This window comes from Salvelinus alpinus, chromosome 20 (assembly GCF_045679555.1).
Source record: "Salvelinus alpinus chromosome 20, SLU_Salpinus.1, whole genome shotgun sequence".
In the NCBI taxonomy this organism is placed as follows: domain Eukaryota; kingdom Metazoa; phylum Chordata; class Actinopteri; order Salmoniformes; family Salmonidae; genus Salvelinus; species Salvelinus alpinus.
Genome location: NC_092105.1, coordinates 17798629 through 17816896, shown reverse-complemented (window position 1 = coordinate 17816896; position 18268 = coordinate 17798629). Strand labels below are relative to the sequence as shown.

The 18268-nt window shown below is 45.2% G+C and overlaps 1 protein-coding gene across 3 annotated transcripts in view; it reads left to right on the top strand.

Annotated features, from left to right (window-relative positions):
- The window catches only part of LOC139546396 (BCL-6 corepressor-like), a 78216-nt gene extending 68016 nt beyond the window's left edge, over positions 1–10200 (top strand). For all 3 annotated transcript variants that reach the window (XM_071354738.1, XM_071354739.1, XM_071354737.1), the window contains 5 exons: positions 322–488; positions 586–731; positions 3289–3366; positions 8644–8794; positions 9004–10200. In XM_071354738.1, coding sequence (XP_071210839.1) covers positions 322–488; positions 586–731; positions 3289–3366; positions 8644–8794; positions 9004–9439 — 978 coding nt within the window. In that variant the 3' untranslated portion in view covers positions 9440–10200. The remainder of the gene's footprint in view (positions 1–321; positions 489–585; positions 732–3288; positions 3367–8643; positions 8795–9003) is intronic.
- The last annotated feature ends 8068 nt before the right edge of the window (positions 10201–18268 follow it).

Here is an 18268-nt window from a genome sequence, read left to right as displayed (position 1 = left end):
AGGCAGACTGACGCAGGCAGGCAGGCAGACTGACGCAGGCAGGCAGACTGACGCAGGTAGGCAGGCAGGCAGGCAGACTGACGCAGGTAGGCAGGCAGGCAGGCAGGCAGACTGACGCAGGTAGGCAGGCAGGCAGGCAGGCAGACTGACGCAGGTAGGCAGGCAGGCAGACTGACGCAGGTAGGCAGGCAGGCAGGCAGACTGACGCAGGCAGGCGCACGCAGACCGGCAGACTGACAGGCAGGCTGGCCGACGCAGCTATCTCTTTCTGTGTGTGTGTAAACACAATCATCCGTGCCTCCCTCCCTCTGTCCTCTGCAGGAGGTGGTTCTGTACTGTCTGGAGAACTGTGTGTGTGAGGTGAACCACAGGGACTATGCAGGCTACTGTGCCCTCCACGAGGCCTGCGCCCGCGGCTGGCTTTCTATAGTCATACACCTGCTGGAGCACGGGGCCGACATCAACTGCAGCGCACAGGATGGCACTAGGTACACACACAATGCAGTATACACACACACACTCAGATGCAGAAACACACACACACACAGTGTTTTTCCTATTACATTAATGTGTGTGTGTGTCCAGGCCTCTGCATGACGCGGTGGAAAATGACCATCTGGACGTAGTGCGGGTGTTGCTGTCCTACGGGGCTGACCCTACCCTGGCCACCTACTCCGGACGCGGTCTGCTCAAGATGACCCACAGCAACAGCATGGAGCGATTCCTCACTGGTCAGTCACTCACTACTATACTGCTGCTCTACCCCTCACACCCCTCAATACTATACTGCTGCTCTACCCCTCACTACTATACTGCTGCTCTACCCCTCACACCCCTCACTACTATACTGCTGCTTTACCCCTCACACCCCTCACTACTATACTGCTGCTCTACCCCCCTACTATACTGCTGCTCTACCCCTCACTACTATACTGCTGCTCTACCCCTCACTACTATACTGCTGCTCTACCCCTCACTACTATACTGCTGCTCTACCCCTCACTACTATACTGCTGCTCTACCCCTCACTACTATACTGCTGCTCTACCCCTCACTACTATACTGCTGCTCTACCCCTCACTACTATACTGCTGCTCTACACCCCTCACTACTATACTGCTGCTCTACACCCCTCACTACTATACTGCTGCTCTACACCCCTCACTACTATACTGCTGCTCTACACCCCTCACTACTATACTGCTGCTCTACACCCCTCACTATTATACTGCTGCTCTACCCCTCACACCCCCACTACTATACTGCTGCTCTACCCCTCACACCCCTCACTACTATACTGCTGCTCTACCCCTCACACCCCTCACTGGTCAGTCACTCACTACTATACTGCTACCTCACACCACTCACTACTATACTGCTGCTCTACCCCTCACACCCCTCACTACTATACTGCTGCTCTACCCCTCACTACTATACTGCTGCTCTACCCCTCACTACTATACTGCTGCTCTACCCCTCACTACTATACTGCTGCTCTACCCCTCACTACTATACTGCTGCTCTACCCCTCACTACTATACTGCTGCTCTACCCCTCACACCCCTCACTACTATACTGCTGCTCTACCCCTCACACCCCTCACTACTATACTGCTGCTCTACCCCTCACTACTATACTGCTGCTCTACCCCTCACACCCCTCACTACTATACTGCCCCTCACACCCCTCACTACTATACTGCTGCTCTACCCCTCACTACTATACTGCTGCTCTACCCCTCACACCCCTCACTACTATACTGCTGCTTTACCCCTCACACCCCTCACTACTATACTGCTGCTCTACCCCTCACTACTATACTGCTGCTCTACCCCTCACTACTATACTGCTGCTCTACCCCTCACACCCCTCACTACTATACTGCTGCTCTACCCCTCACACCCCTCACTACTATACTGCTGCTTTACCCCTCACACCCCTCACTACTATACTGCTGCTACCCTACACCCTCACTACTATACTGCTGCTCTACCCCTCACTACTATACTGCTGCTCTACCCCTCACACCCCTCACTACTATACTGCTGCTCTACCCCTCACACCCCTCACTACTATACTGCTGCTCTACCCCTCACACCCCTCACTGTGTCCCACTGTGCTTCTCATTCTCCATCTCAAAGCGCACTCCCTCAGTCTGCTTTTAAAAATCGTTCTCTCTCACAAACACACACATGCTGAAAACAGTCCCTTCTTCCACCCCTTTCCTTTCCCATGACCACCTGTGTGAGGGGATTCAGTTGGTTGGGATGCGTGCTCGCTCGTCTGTCTGGTTACTTAGCAACGGCCGATCTGTTTGCTTAGTGTATGTGCAGAAATGGGCTTCTCAGAACACGCTCACTCTAGAAAATAGAAAGTGTGTGTGTGTGTGGGTGTGAGACAAATGGGATCTCTGCTACATACACATGGAGAATGAAAAGGAACCACACATAGCCGGTGGCGTCCATCTCTTTCTATCCGAACAAGTAAAACCCAATTACCTCAGATAGACAGCAGGCCTTGAGAGAGGAGAGGCGGAGGGAGGGAGAGGTGGATGGAGAGCTGGAGAAGGGTTTAGACGGAAAGATAGAGCGAGCGAAAGAGATTGTGTGTGTACTCCTCCCTCCACCTGGTCCCACTCATCTGGAGGTCGTTAATCCCTCCATACACACGCCAGACACCCAACGCCTCAGTACTGGCACTCAGCCCAGCTCTTACTGGCTCTCTGTGTTTGTGTGTACTTGGTTTGTGTGTGCTCCCAGTACCGTAAATGTCTCCCTCTGTGTGTGTGTGTGTCATAGAGAGAGAGGGAAGGAAGTAGAGAGACAGTGTGGTTCCAATTTCATTTTTAGCATATTCCTCAGCATGAACCAAGCCAGCAATGATGCAGTATAGACAGCCCCTCTCTCCCCCCTCTTCAAGTATCCAGCCAGCTATGATGCAGTATAGACAGCCCCCTCTCTACCAAAGCTGTGGCAGGCCCCACATCTAACCTTGCTCGTCTCTCTCACACTTTCTCTCACACTTTCTCTCTCGCTCTTTCTCGCTCTCGCTCTTTCTCTCTCGCTTTCTCTCTCTTTCTCTCTCGCTTTCTCGCTCTTTCTCTCTCGCTTTCTCGCTCTTTCTCTCTCGCTTTCTCGCTCTTTCTCTCTCGCTTTCTCTCTCTTTCTCTCTCGCTTTCTCGCTCTTTCCTCTCGCTTTCTCGCTCTTTCCTCTCGCGTTCTCGCTCTTTCTCTCTCGTGTTCTCGCTCTTTCTCTCTCGCTTTCGCTCTCTCTCTCTTCTCCCCGTAGATTATTTTGCTGACCTGCAGGGCCACTCTGATGACGACCCAGAGATCCACTGGGAATTCTATGGCAGTGCTGTTTGTGGTGAGTTCAGCTCTGTGTCTATTTGTGTGTGTGAGAGAGAGTCCCATTGTGTGCAAAGAGATGAGCTATGTGTGTGTGTTTGTTTTCATTGTGTATTATAACTCTGTGTACACTGCCTTCAGAAGGTATTCATAACCCTTGACTTAATCCACATTTTGTTGTTACAGCCTGAATTCAACATTGATTAAATATATTTTTTTCTCACCCATCTAAAAGACAATGACGAAGTGAAAACATGTTTTTAGAAATTTTGCAAATGTCTGAAAATGAAATACAGAAATATCTCATTTACATACATTACCATTCAAATTTTTGGACACACCTACTCATTCAAGGGTTTTTCTTTATTTCTACTATTTTCTACATTGTAGAATAGTAAAAACATCCAAACTATGAAATAACAAATATGGAATCATGTAGTCCCCCAAAAAGTGTTAAACAAATCAAAAATATATGATATATTTTAGGTTCTTCAAAGTAGCCACCATTTGCCTTGACAGCTTTGCACACTCTTGGCATTCTCTCAACCAGCAACACCTGGAATGCTTTTCAAATCAAATTTTATTGGTCACAAACACATGGTTAGCAGATGTTAATGCGAGTGTAGCGAAATGCTTGTGCTTTTAGTTCCGACCATGCAGTAATATCTAACAAATAATCTAACAATTTCACAACTACCTTATACACACAAGTGTAAAGGATTGAATAAGAATATGTACATATAAATATATGAATGAGTGATGGCCGAACGGCATAGGCAAGATGCAGTAGATGGTATAGAGTACAGTATATACATATGAGATGAGTAATGTAGGGTATGTAAACATGATATAAAGTGGCATTGTTTAAAGTGACTAGTGATACATTTAAAGTGATAAAATTAAATAAATAAAGTGATAAAATTAAAGTGGCTAGAGATTTGAGTCAGTATGTTGGCAGCAGCCCCTCAATGTTAGTGATGGCTGTTAGAAGCTGTTTTTCAGTCTCTTAGTCCCTGCTTTGATGCACCTGTACTGACCTCGCCTTCTGGATGATAGCGGGGTGAACAGGCAGTGGCTCGGGTGGTTGTTGTCCTTGATGATCTTTTTGGCCTTCCTGTGACATCGGGTGGTGTAGGTGTCCTGGAGGGCAGGTAGTTTGCCCCCGGTGATGCGTTGTGCAGACCTCACTACCCTCTGGAGAGCCTTACGGTTGTGGGTGGAGCAGTTGCCGTACCAGGCGGTGATACAGCCCGACAGGATGCTTTCGATTGTGCATCTGTAGAAGTTTGTTAGTGTCAAATTTCCTTCTTGTTAGTGTCAAAGTTAAGTCAAATTTCTTCAGCCTCCTGAGGTTGAAGAGGCGCTGTTGAGCCTTCTTCACCACGCTGTCTGTGGGTGGACCATTTCAGTTTGTCTGTGATGTGTACGCCTAGGAACTTAACTTTCCACCTTCTCCACTACTGTCCCGTCGATGTGGATAGGGGGGTACTCCCTCTGCTGTTTCCTGAAGTCCACGATCATCTCCTTTGTTTTGTTGACGTTGAGTGTGAGGTTATTTTCCTGACACTACACTCCGACGGCCCTCACCTCCTCCCTGTAGGCCGTCTCATCATTGTTGGTAATCAAGCCTACCAGTGTAGTGTCGTCCGCAAACTTGATGATTGAGTTGGAGGCGTGCATGGCCTCGCAGTCATGGGTGAACAGGGAGTACAGGAGAGGGCTGAGAACGCACCCTTGTGTTGTTTCCTACCCTCACCACCTGGTGGCGGCCCGTCAGAAAGTCCAGGACCCAGTTGCACAGGGCGGGGTTGAGACCCAGGATCTCGAGCTTAATGACGAGTTTGGAGGGTACTATGGTGTTAAATGCTGAGCTGTAGTCGATGAACAGCATTCTTACATAGGTATTCCTCTTGTCCAGATGGGTTAGGGCAGTGTGATTGCGGTTTACATAGAGTCCAATCAAGTTCTTTCAGGGCAGTTGAGGTGTCTGCTTGGGGGGAGGGGTGTACACGACTGTAATTATAATGGAAGAGAATTCTCTTGAAAGATAATGCGGTTGACATTTGATTGTAAGGATTTCTAGGTCAGGTGAACAAAAGGACTTGAGTTCCTGTATGTTGTTATGATCACACCACGACTCGTTAATCATAAGGCATACACCTCCGCCCTTCTTCTTACCAGAGAGATGTTTGTTTCTGTCGGCGCGATGCGTGAAGAAACCAGGTGGCTGTACCGACTCTGATAACGTATCCTGAGTGAGCCATGTTTGCGTGAAACAGAGAATGTTACAATCTCTGATGTCTCTGGAAGGCAACCCTTCCTCGGATTTCGTCTACCTTGTTGTCAAGAGACTGGACATTGGCGAGTAGTATACTCTGGAGTGGTGGGCGATGTGCCCGTCTACGGCGCCGTCTGCCCCTTCTGCGGCGCCATTGTTTTGGGTCGTTTTCCAGCAGTCTTGAAGAAGTTCCCACATATAAGCTGAGCACTTGTTGGCTGCTTTTCCTTCACTCTGTGGTCCTACTCATCCCAAACCATCTCAATTGGGTCGAGGTCAGGTGATTGTGGAGGCCAGGTCATCTGATGCAGCACTCCGTCGCTCTCTTTCTTGGTCAAATAGCTTTTACACAGCTGAAGGTGTGTTTTGGGTCATTGTCCTGTTGAAAAACAAATTATTGTCTCACTAAGCGCAAACCAGATGGGATGGCGTATCCCTGCAGAATGCTGTGGTAGCCATGCTGGTTAAGTGTGCCTTGAATTCTAAATAAATCACAGACAGTGTCACCAGCAAAGCACCATCACACCACCTCCTCCGGGCTTCACGGTGGGAACCGCACATGCAGAAATCATCCTTTCACCAACTCTGCGTCTCACAAAGACATGGCTGTTGGAACCAAAAACCTCAAATTTGGACTCATCAGACCAAAGGACAGATTTCCACCGGTCTAATGCTCGTGTTTCTTGGCCCAAGCAAGTCTCTTCTTATTATTGGTGTCCTTTAAGTAGTGGTTTCTTTGTCTCCTCTGAACAGTTGACGTTGAGATGTGTCTTTTACTTGAACTCTGTGAAGCATTTATTTGGGCTGCAATCTGAGGTGCAGTTAACTCTAATGAACTTATCCTCTGCAGCAGAGGTAACTCATGAGAGCCAGTTTCATCATAACGCTTGATGGTTTTTGCAAATGCATTTGAAGAAACTTTCAAAGTTCTTGAAAGTTTCCGGATTGACTGACCTTCATGTCTTAAAGTAATGATGGACTGTCGTTTCTCTTTGCTTATTTGAGCATAATATGGACTTGGTCTTTTACCAAATAGGGCTATCTTCTGTATACCACTCCTACCTTGTCACAACACAACTGATTGGCTCAAACGCATTAAGAAGGAAAGAAATTCCACAAATTATACTTTAACAAGGCACACAAGGCACACCTGCACACCAGGACTGGCAATTGAAATGCATTCTAGGTGACTACCTAATGAAGCTGGTTGAGAGAATGCAAAGCTGTCATCAAGGCAAAGGGTGGCTACTTTGAAGAATATATAATATATTTTGATTTGTTTAACACTTTTTGGTTACTATGTGATTCCATATGTGTTATTTCATAGTTTTGATGTCTTCACTATTATTCTACAATGTAGAAAATAGTCAAAATAAAAACCCTTGAATGAGTAGGTGTGTCCAAACGTTTGACTGGTACTGTAAGTATTCAGCAGGTAGCCTGGTGGTTAGAGCGTAGAGGCGGCAGGTAGCCTGGTGGTTAGAGCGTTGGACTGGTAACCGAAAGGTTGCAAAATCGAATCCCCGAGCTGACAAGGTAAAAATCTGTCGTTATGCCCCTGAACAAGGCAGTTAAGCCACTGTTCCTAGGCCATCATTGAAAATAAGAATGTTAGAGGTTAGAGTCACCTTTGACAGTGATTACAGCTGTGAGTCTTTTCGGTTAAGTCTAAGAGCTTTGCACACCTGAATTGTACAATATTTGCATATGATTATTTTTAAACCCCTACAGGGGGGGGGGGTAGTTCTACTAAGCTATATGGAATTGTTTTAAGATGGTCATACCAAGGATCATTTAGCTTTTTGATTTTGAATTTTAGGACCCCTTTAGGTATAAACAAAAATATACACTACCGTTCAAAAGTTTGGGGTCACTTAGAAATGTCCTTGTTTTTGAAAGAAAAGCACATTTTTTGGTCCATTAAAATAACATCAAACTGATCTGAAAAACAGTGTAGACATTGTTAATGTTGTAAATGACTATTGTAGCTGAAAACGGCAGAATTGTTATGGAATATCTACGTAGGCGTACAGAGGCCCATTATCAGCAACCATCACTCCTGTGTTCCAATGGCATGTTGTGTTAGCTAATCCAACTTTATCATTTTAAAAGGCTAATTGATCATTAGAAAACACAGCTGAAAACTTGTGCTGATTAAAGAAGAAATAAAACTGTCCTTCTTTAGACAAGTTGAGTATCTGGAGCATCATAATTTGTGGGTTCGATTACAGGCTCAAATGACCAGAAACAAAGGACTTTCTTCTGAAACTCGTCAGTCTATTCTTGTTCTGAGAAATTAAGGCTATTCCATGCGAGAAATTGCCAAGAAACTGAAGATCTCGTACCACGCTGTGTTCTACTCCCTTCACAGAACAGCGCAAACTGGCTCTAACCAGAATAGAAAGAGGAGTGGGAGGCCCTGGTGCACAACTGAGCAGGAGGACAAGTACATTAGAGTGTCTAGTTTGGGAAACAGATGCCTCAAGTCCTCAACTGGCAGCTTCATTAAATAGTATCCACAAAACACCAGTCTCAACGTCAACAGTGAAGAGGCGAGTCCGGGATGCTGGCCTTCTAGGCAGAGTTCCTCTGTCCTGTGTCTGTGTTCTTTTGCCCATCTTAATCTTTTATTTTTATTGTCCAGTCTGAGATATGGCTTTTTCTTTGCAACTGCCTAGAAAGCCAACATCCCTGAGTCGCCTCTTCACTGTTGACGTTGAAACTGGTGTTTTGACTTATTTACTCCTGACTGTATTTAGTCTTGACATAACAAAGGTGTTGAATACTTATTTACCCAAGACATTTCAGCTTTGCATTTTTAAATTAATTTGTACAAAATTCTAAAACCTAATTCCACTTTGGCATGGTGGGGCATTGTGTGTATGCCACGGACACAGCATCTCATGCTGTAACACAACAACATGTGGAAAAGTCAAGGGCTGTGAATACTTTGAGTCATTAGAAGAGGGCAGTGGACTTGTGTTATTCTAACTGTGTATCCCTTTCTCCATGTCTCAGAGTCCTTAGAGGAGGGCAGTGTGTGTAACATGCTGGCGGATCCCCCAGGGCCAGAGGAAGATGACGAGGACAGGAGGGAGCTCTTTGAGTTTGAGTTCTCCAACCAACCCCTCCTCCCCTGCTACAACATCCAGGTGTCCTTGTCGCAGGGGTGAGTGTATACACACACACACACACACACACACACACACACACACACACACACACACACACACACAGAAATCAATATGATTGGATAGGAGTGAGAGGGAAAGAGGAGTACAGAATGAGAGAGTGAGATGTAAGTGACATATAATAAACCAAGACCATTTGTTCATCTCTTGTGTGTGTAAATCCTTACGGTCCCGAATCCTCCCCCAGGTCCAGGAACTGGCTTCTCCTCTCAGATGTTCTCCGGAAGCTGCGGATGTCGGCCCGTTCCTTCCGCTCCTCCTTCCCCCACATGAAGGTGGTGACGATGGCCGAGGCAGAGTTTTACCGCCAGGCCTCCCTCTCCCAGCTCTTCTCCTGCCCAGACGAGCTGGAGGGCTTCCAGCCAGACAGCAAGGAGCTGCTGGACCTGGTGGAGGGGAGTGCTGAGCTGGCCGCTCTGCTGGGATCCACCCTGGAGTGCCTGGATGACCGCTGGGACGAACCCCTGGAGGCTAACGTTAATGCTAAGGCTAATGTCAATGGGAACATTAGGGCTAATGCTAACGCTAAGACTAACGCTAAGACTAAAGTTAACGCTAATTTTAAAGCTAACGCTAACAGGAGGTTGTTATCCCTGACCCTGAACTTTGACTCTGATTTCTGAATCCCTACTCTACAGTGGGGGTCTACGATAGGTGAATGAATGAGTAAGACCCCTGCCCTGAGATCTGAGATTAACTCCTGCGCTGGACCGGTGGACTGTATGGACGAACGGACAGACAGCGCAGCAGAGACCTGAATGTGTCTGTACATCAAGCGAAGATGAAGAGGCGACTGTAAATTAACAATTGTCTTATTTTTTATAAATGTATTAATATAAGTATAAATATATAAATCTGGAAATGTTATCTTGATTTCTCTCCTGCAATTGTGTGAGCGAGAGTGTGGTTGTGTTATCATGATTGGAAGGTTGTGTGTGTGTGTTAAACAGTATAATATATGTGTGTGTGTGTCAGTTTATATGCCATAGTGTGTGTCTGAGCACTGAGGCAGCGCTTTGAATGTCAAATTTTTTGTTCATAGGAAGCACATGATGAGGATCAGTTGTATAGCTTTTTGTTCTCCTCAGACAGAGGTAGCACTCTCATCACCCTCAGGGGCTGTTTTGTACCTGTGTTCAATCTGCTTCTCATTTAGTCTCTAATTTCACTTGCAAAACTGAAGAGATGTGTTTTTGTATACTATTAAAGGTTTAAAGATGAGAAGATATTCGCCCTTCGGTACAGAACTTGTAAATAACAGGGTGGCTATTGCAGTACAGTAACAGTTATACTATTTGTGTTTTTTTTGTAATTAAAATATCATTTGTATTTATATTTTGCCAGCAAAATTATCAAAATAAATCTTAACATTTGCAAGAAAGTTTATCTGAGTGTTATGCTCCACATTTTGTTATTACTATTGAAGGGTTTACATGGACCCAGCTAATCTTTGAACATAAGGCACATTCTGGCTTTTCAAGACCAAATCTGGCTAGCCTGGACCTGCGATGACATCCAGACAGTTAGTGCAAATCCAAAGTTGGGCTACTTCAATATTTCATCTGTACACTTTTACCTACATACAGGAGCTACTTGTTTAGCTCCCGAGTCGCGCAGCGGTCTAAGGCACTGCATCTCAGGTTCGAATCCAGGCTGTATCACAACCGGCTGTGATTGGGAGTCCCATAGAGCGGTGCACAATTGGCTCGGTATCATCCGGGTTTGGCCGGCATTGGCCCGTCATTCTAAATAAGAATTTGTTCTAAACTGACTTGCCTAGTTAAATAAAGATTAAAATAGTGTAGCTAGGCTGTTCTGAGCCACATCCTGAATGCTCACCAATAAGGGGTTGGACGGGAGAAACAGTAGCCTACTCAAGTAAACTCAAACTCCCTCAAGCCAAATGAAGCCAACAAAGTAAAGAAAACACACAGCATACCGTTTGCTATGGATAATCACACAGCTTTGGGGGGAGTACTGCTGCTACCTCACTCTCAAACCAAGGTGCTTGAATTGAGGAGCAAACTGAAGTAGAGAATATTCAGCAACTCTTAGAGAACAATGGAAGTAAATGCAAAAAGCTTGTTAATTGTTAAAAGTGAAAACACACCGCATGGCGCCGACAGAGATGGTCACCTCGTTTCAGGTCCTTAGAAAACTATGCAGTAATTCGTTTTTTAAAATTTTATTTCTGACATTGTTAGCCCAGAAAACCTCAAGTGTTATTACATACAGCCGGGAATAACTATTGGATATAAAAACGATTACGACCAGGAATACGTCTTTCCCGAAGCAGATCCTTTCTCATGGGATCTTATCCCAGAAGCTGACCTAAAACAACGAGGTCGCCACAGGAAAGGCAGATGGAGCAGCCTACTGGTCAGACTTAGAAGGCGAGCACACCATCCACCGCTTCTGAGCATATTACTCGCCAATGTCCAATCTCTAGATAACAAGGTGGATGAAATTAGGGCACGAGTTGCCTTCCAGAGAGACATCAGAGATTGTAACATTCTCTGTTTCACGGAAACATTGCTCACTCGGGATATGTTGTCAGAGTCGGTACAGCCACCCGGTTTCTTCGGTTTCTGCATCGCGCCGACAGAAACAAACATCTCTCTGGTAAGAAGAAGGGCGGAGGTGTATGCCTTATGATTAACGAGTCGTGGTGTGATCATAACAACATACAGGAACTCAAGTCCTTTTGTTCACCTGACCTAGAATTCCTTACAAACAAATGCCGATCGCATTATCTTCCAAGAGAATTATCTTCGATTATAGTCACAGCCGTGTATATCCCCCCCAAGCAGACACCTCGTCGTCCCTGAAAGAACTTCACTGGACTTTATGAAAACTGGAAACCATACATCCTGAGGCTGCATTTATTGTAGCTGGGGATTTTAACAAAGCTAACATGAGAACAAGACTTAATCAATTCTATCAACATATCGAATGCGCGACCTGAGCTGGTACCATTCTGCATCATTGCTACGCTAACTTCCGAGATGCATACAAAGCCCTCCCCCACCCTGCCTTTGGCAAATCTGACCATAACTCCATTTTGTTGCTCCCAGCCTATAGACAGAAACTAAAACAGGAAACGCCCGTGCTCAGGTCTACACAATGCTCATCTGACCAATCAGATTGCTTCGATCACGTGGACTGGGATATGTTCTGGATAGCCTCAAACAATAACATTGATGTATACGCTGATTCGGTGAGCGAGTTTATTAGCAAGTGGATCGGAGAATTAAAACCTTTCCTAACCAGAAACCATGGATTGATGGCAGCAATCACACAAAACTGAAAGCGCGAACCACCGCTTTTAGTCATGGCAAGGCGACTGGAAACATGACCGAATACAAACAGTGCAGCTATTCCCTCCGCAAGGCAATCAAACAAGAGAAGCATCAGTATAGAGACAAAGTAGAGTCGCAATTTAACAGCTCAAACACGAGACGTGTATGTGGCAGGGTCTACAGTCAATCACGGATTACAAAAGGAAAACCAGCCCCGTCGCGGACATTGACGTCTTGCTCCCAGACAAATTAAAAATCTTATTTGCTCGCTTTGAGGACAGTACAGTGCCACTGACACGGCCCGCTACCAAAGACTGTGGGCTCTCTTTCTCCGTGGCCAATATGAGTAAAAAACGTGTTAACCGTCGCAAGGCTGTCGGCCCAGACGACATCCCTAGCCGTGTCCTCAGAGCATGCGCAGGATGACCTGGCTGGTGTGTTTATGGACATATTCAATCAATCCCTATCCCAGTCTGTTGTCCCCACATGCTTCAAGATGGCCACCATTGTTCCTGTTCCCAAGAAAGCTAAGGTAACTGAACTAAATGACTATCGCCCCATTGCACTCACTTCTGTCATCATGAACGGCTTTGAGAGACTAGTCGAGGTTCATATCACCTCCACCCTACCTGATACACTAGACCCACTCCAATTTGCTTACCACCCCAATAGGTCCACTGATGATGCAATCACCATCACCCTGCACACTGCCCTATCCCATCTGGACAAGAGGAATACCTATGTAAGAATGCTGTTCATCGACGACAGCTCAGCATTTAACACCATAGTACCCTCCAAACTCGTCATTAAGCTCGAGACCGTGGGTCTCAACCCCGCCCTGTGCAACTGGGTCCTGGACTTTCTGACGGGCCGCCTCCAGGTAGTGAAGATAGGAAACAACATCTCCACCCCGCTGACCCTTTTGGCTTGTCATCTAAAGCATTCACAAACTCTTACAGATGCACAATTGAGAGCATCCTGTCGGGCTGTATCACCACCTGGTACGGCAACTGCACCTCCCTCAACCGCAAGGTTCTCCAGAGGGTAGTGAGGTCTGCACAACGCATCACCAGGGGCAAACTACCTGCCCTCCAGGACACCTAAACCACCCGATGTCACAGGAAGGCCAAAAAGATCATCAAGGACAACAACCACCCGAGCCACTGCCTGTTCACCCCGCTATCATCCAGAAGGCGAGGTCAGTACAGGTACATCAAAGCTGGGACCAAGAGACTGAAAAACAGCTTCTATCTCAAGGGCATTAAATAAAGCCACTTTAATAATGTTTACACATCCTACATTACTCAGCTCATATGTATATACTGTATTCTATGCCATCTACTGCATCTTGCCTATGCCGCATCGCTCATCCATATAAACTCAGCAAAAAAAGAAACGTCCCTTTTTCAGGACCCTGTCTTTCAAAGGTATTTCTTAAAAATCCAAATAACTTCACAGATCTTCATTGTAAAGGGTTTAAATACTGTTTCCTCCCATGCTTGTTCAATGAACCATAAACAATAAATGAACATGCACATGTGGAACGGTTGTTAAGACACTAACAGCTTACAGACGGTAGGCAATTAAGGTCACAGTTATGAAAACTTAGGACACTAAAGAGGCCTTTCTATGGACTCTGAAAAACACCAAAAGAAAGATGCCCAGGGTCCCTGCTCATCCACGTGAACGTGCCTTAGGCATGCTGCAAGGAGGCATGAGGAGTGCAGATGTGGCCATGTGTATGTGACCAATAAAATTTGACTTGATTTGTTTTGATTTACTGCTCTTGTGGTGGTGTCAGATATGCAAAGAAAGTAAATTATTTGACATCTAATGTGATAAAGCTGACCAGGGGCAGACTGGGACAAGGATTCTGCCCTGTAATTATATCCACACCAGCCCACTTCACTGCATGCACACCATCTTGTCAACCCACTCACCCAGTCTGTGTTAAGCCTTATGTTATTAAAACCAAGCTAACAACTTTGGCTATATGGCAAATTAGTGCCTGTCATATGTGTTCCCCTGAATCAACACCTACCCTAAGTATTAATTACTGTTACCGGACTTTTCTCCTGGTGTTACTGGTGCCACTAACTTTTAAAGTGGGTGGCACCAGCCCTTGATTTGGTCGATGAGTAATCATCTGATAAAGTAACTCATAGTGTTTTATTAAGAAGTATCATAAATACTGAGCTATTCAAGAAATAAGTTGTTTCATCTAACACGTCCAAGCAGGAATGGATGATTCAAGATATTTTGATGGGCAACCTAATCCAGTGATTGTCATGAAGTTTGGGTTGACAATTAGTTGATAGTTGCTATTTTACTGTCAAAATAGGACTCCAGAATATCCTGATCTTGTTGTTCAATAGAGATTAATTACATGTATATTTTTGTGCACTAACTAATATCATAGGCTAATTAATTTGGGGAAGTTTATGTTTTATTAGTCGTATGTACATGTAACAGTATAACTTTAGACCGTCCCCTCGCCCCGACACGGGCGCGAACCAGGGACCCTCTGCACACATCAACAACTGACACCCACGAAGCGTCGTTACCCATCGCTCCACAAAAGCCGCGGCCCTTGCAGAGCAAGGGGAAACCCTACTTCAGGTCTCAGAGCAAGTGACGTAACCGATTGAAATGCTATTAGCGCGTACCCGCTAACTAGCTAGCCATTTCACATCCGTTACACTCACCCCCCTTTCAACCTCCTCCTTTTCCGCAGCAACCAGTGATCCGGGTCACGGCACCAATGTAACAGTATAACTTTAGACCGTCCCCTCGCCCCGACACGGGCGCGAACCAGGGACCCTCTGCACACATCAACAACTGACACCCACGAAGCGTCGTTACCCATCGCTCCACAAAAGCCGCGGCCCTTGCAGAGCAAGGGGAAACCCTACTTCAGGTCTCAGAGCAAGTGACGTAACCGATTGAAATGCTATTAGCGCGTACCCGCTAACTAGCTAGCCATTTCACATCCGTTACACTCAGGATGCACATGGTATGCACCATCCAACTAAACACTTACCTGCAGCTTCCTTCTCAACAATGCAACAACAATAAGAAATTAAGAAAAAATAAGAATACGAACATAAAGTAAATGGCTCAGTAGAATATCAGGGAAGGGGGGGATTGGGGGGCAAGTGTTTAAATTGTGCAGTATTAGCAATAGTAAATACGATTCTGGTATCAGCAGTTGTGATATGTGTGAGTGACCGCATGTGTGCTGTTCGCTGCAGCTAGCGACTGGAACGAGCCGCAACAAACACTCAAACTTGACGGTTTTATCTCAATATCTTCATTCAAAGAATCATTCATGGACACTTACTGACAGTTGTGGCTGCTTTGCGGGATGTATTGTTGTCTCTACCTTCTTGCCGTTTGTGCTGTTGTCTGTGCCCAATAATGTCTGTACCCTGTTTTGTGCTGCTACCATGTTGTGTTGCCATGTTGTGTTGTCATGTTGTATTGTCATGTTGTATTGCTGCCATGCTATGTTGTTGTCTTAGGTTTCTCTTTATGTAGTGTTGTGTTGTCTCTCTTGTCGTGATGCGTGTTTTGTCCTATATTTTTATTTAATTTATTTATATTTTTAATCCCAGCCTCGCAGGAGGACTTTTGCCTTCTAGTATGCCGTCATTGTAAATAAGAATGTGTTCTTAACTGACTTGCCTAGTTAAATTAAGGTTAAATAAAAATAAAATAAAAATATAAACTGTCTCTGAGCCTGTTGGTATCAGACCTCATGCTCTGATACTGTCTGCCCGACAGTACGGGAGAGAACATCTCATGGCTGGGATGTGTGGGGTCCTTTGATGCTGCGTAATTTCCTCAGGCACCATTTCAAGTAGATGTCCTGGAAGGTGGGAACACGTTCCCAGTGATGGATTGGGCTGTCTTCACCACCAGCTTCCGGTCGTGGATGGAGCAACTCACTACCAGGCCGGGATGCAACCGGTCAAGACAATCTCGATGGTGCAGTGGTAGTAATCCAAGAGAGGACCTTGGGTGGCATGCCGAATTTCTTCAGCCGTTTTAGGAAGTAGAGGAACTGTTGCGCCCTCTTTACCTGGTGTTGGTGGTCCATGTCAAAACACATTAACTAGATCGCTAACTCTAAATATAATACCCGCTGCTAGTAGCAGTGGATGTATTCATCCAACAGTAAATGTAATATCCTTTAAAAACTTTGCAGTTGTAGGCTACTACCACGAGACCTATAGTCTAATCCTCGCAATGGCCATTGCACATTTCACGCATGCTGCTCCATATCTCAAAGCCATATCAAATATCTTGGTTGTAAAATAGTAGCTATTGAGCTGGATATTGAGAAATTCAAATGATACCTTCAGAAAGCTGAGACCCTTTGACAGGGACAAGGGGACAAATCTTCCAAAGTTGTGTTTTTCCCACAACTGCATTTTGAAATGTTGTGCCCTCGCTTGGGGCGCAGGGGCAGATACTTTCATTACAGGAATCATAAGAATAATGCACTTCACTTTTTGACCAAATCATGGCTTTAGCCGCCCAAAAATAGGACGTTTTGAGTGAGGTTACAATGTAGAATGTGCTCTTTCTACGTTAATAGGCACACTTTCTGTTTTTTACAATCCATGATCTAACTGATGACAGAGTCGGAGCAGGTCTCTTTGCTGATGTCGCTTTTGACGTTGAATGTGAGTTTGAGTAACCTCAGCTCAGCCTATCAGAAAACCAGGCCGGCCAATCTTGATAGGGGGGCCGGCTGTTGCCCACTGATCAGCCAAAGGCTCATTATAGATTAGTATAACAGAGAAATTGCACAAACATCTTACTAATTCAATATTTACAGGCCCATTGGTCACCTTTTTCATAATTTTATTTTTTATTAAAAATCTATATTTTTTCTGTGTCAATTCTGACCAGCCCATCCAACAAAAAATGGTCTAGCCCATCTGGCATTTGCCAGAGTTGCCAGAGGACCAATCCATCCCTGAAGCTGACCTTAAAATTAAATAAACATTTATTGACATGCACAATTTTCCCTTAACATTCACAAATCCTTTTAATTGCGTTGTCCGAGTAAGCCCTAAATGGACCCTGGTTGGTTAATGTATGATCATATACCCCCACCCAGTGGATGTACTTAATATTACAGGTGAAGAGGACATGAACGATGATGTTTTGTTCAACAGTTTATTGAAAAGTCCCTACTTCCGGTATTGATTTCCCTTAGCTGAACATGTCAAAGGATGGAAACAATTAACTACATATTTCAATAGCCATACAATATATTTTTTTGCAGAAATCAATCAATGTTTCTGGCTTTCTGAAAGACCAATTCATGCCCATAATGCATTCCTACCATCTTCGTGACAATAGGTACAATGATGCAAAAGTGTAAGAATGGTGCTAAATTCAGACCTTCAACTCCTGAGTACATACCTTCGTCTCCTGAATACAAACCAAGTAATCTTATTTTTAGGTCTTCTTTGCTACCGAAGATTTTTTGAAAGAGTGGATTCCTGCTTTTTGGCCGACCCATACGTTTTGTCAAGCTGGGTAAAGGAAAAACTAGGAATGGTTACATCTGTGAAAGTTTAGAGAAGTGGAATTGATTAGATTTTTTTGTACATCGTCTGCCCAGAAGAAGCGGTGCTTCACACGGCTCCAGGTTCAACCTGTGGCGTGCTTTGCTCCCCGGAACAGTGCGCCACTCAAAGGGGTGATCAGTGGGGTAGCGTTCAGTGTCGAGGTGGATCAAATGAAAAATAATATTCCTGGTGTTTCTGACAACTGCAGTTTGGTGAGACGTAGACCCGGTGGTAATGGCAAGACAGAGAATACCGTCTGTATTGTTGAGCTTTGACAGAGTTTCTACCTGATAAGGTCAGGTTAGATTATATTTGCTATTCTATGAGGGTCTATGTTTCCGAACCCGCTACAGTGCTTTAGGTGCCAAGGATTCGGAAATGTTGCAGCAGTGTGTAGAAGGGAGATCCCAAGATGTGAGAAAGTTGAAGGAGGGCATAGTCAGAGGGAGTGTACAGTTGGGATAGAGAAAGCACTGTGTGTCAACATGCACGGGTGAGAGATCGACAGGTTGAGATTGTTAGAGTTGGGCATAAATGTTCCTATGCTGAGGCAATGAAGAGACTAGAG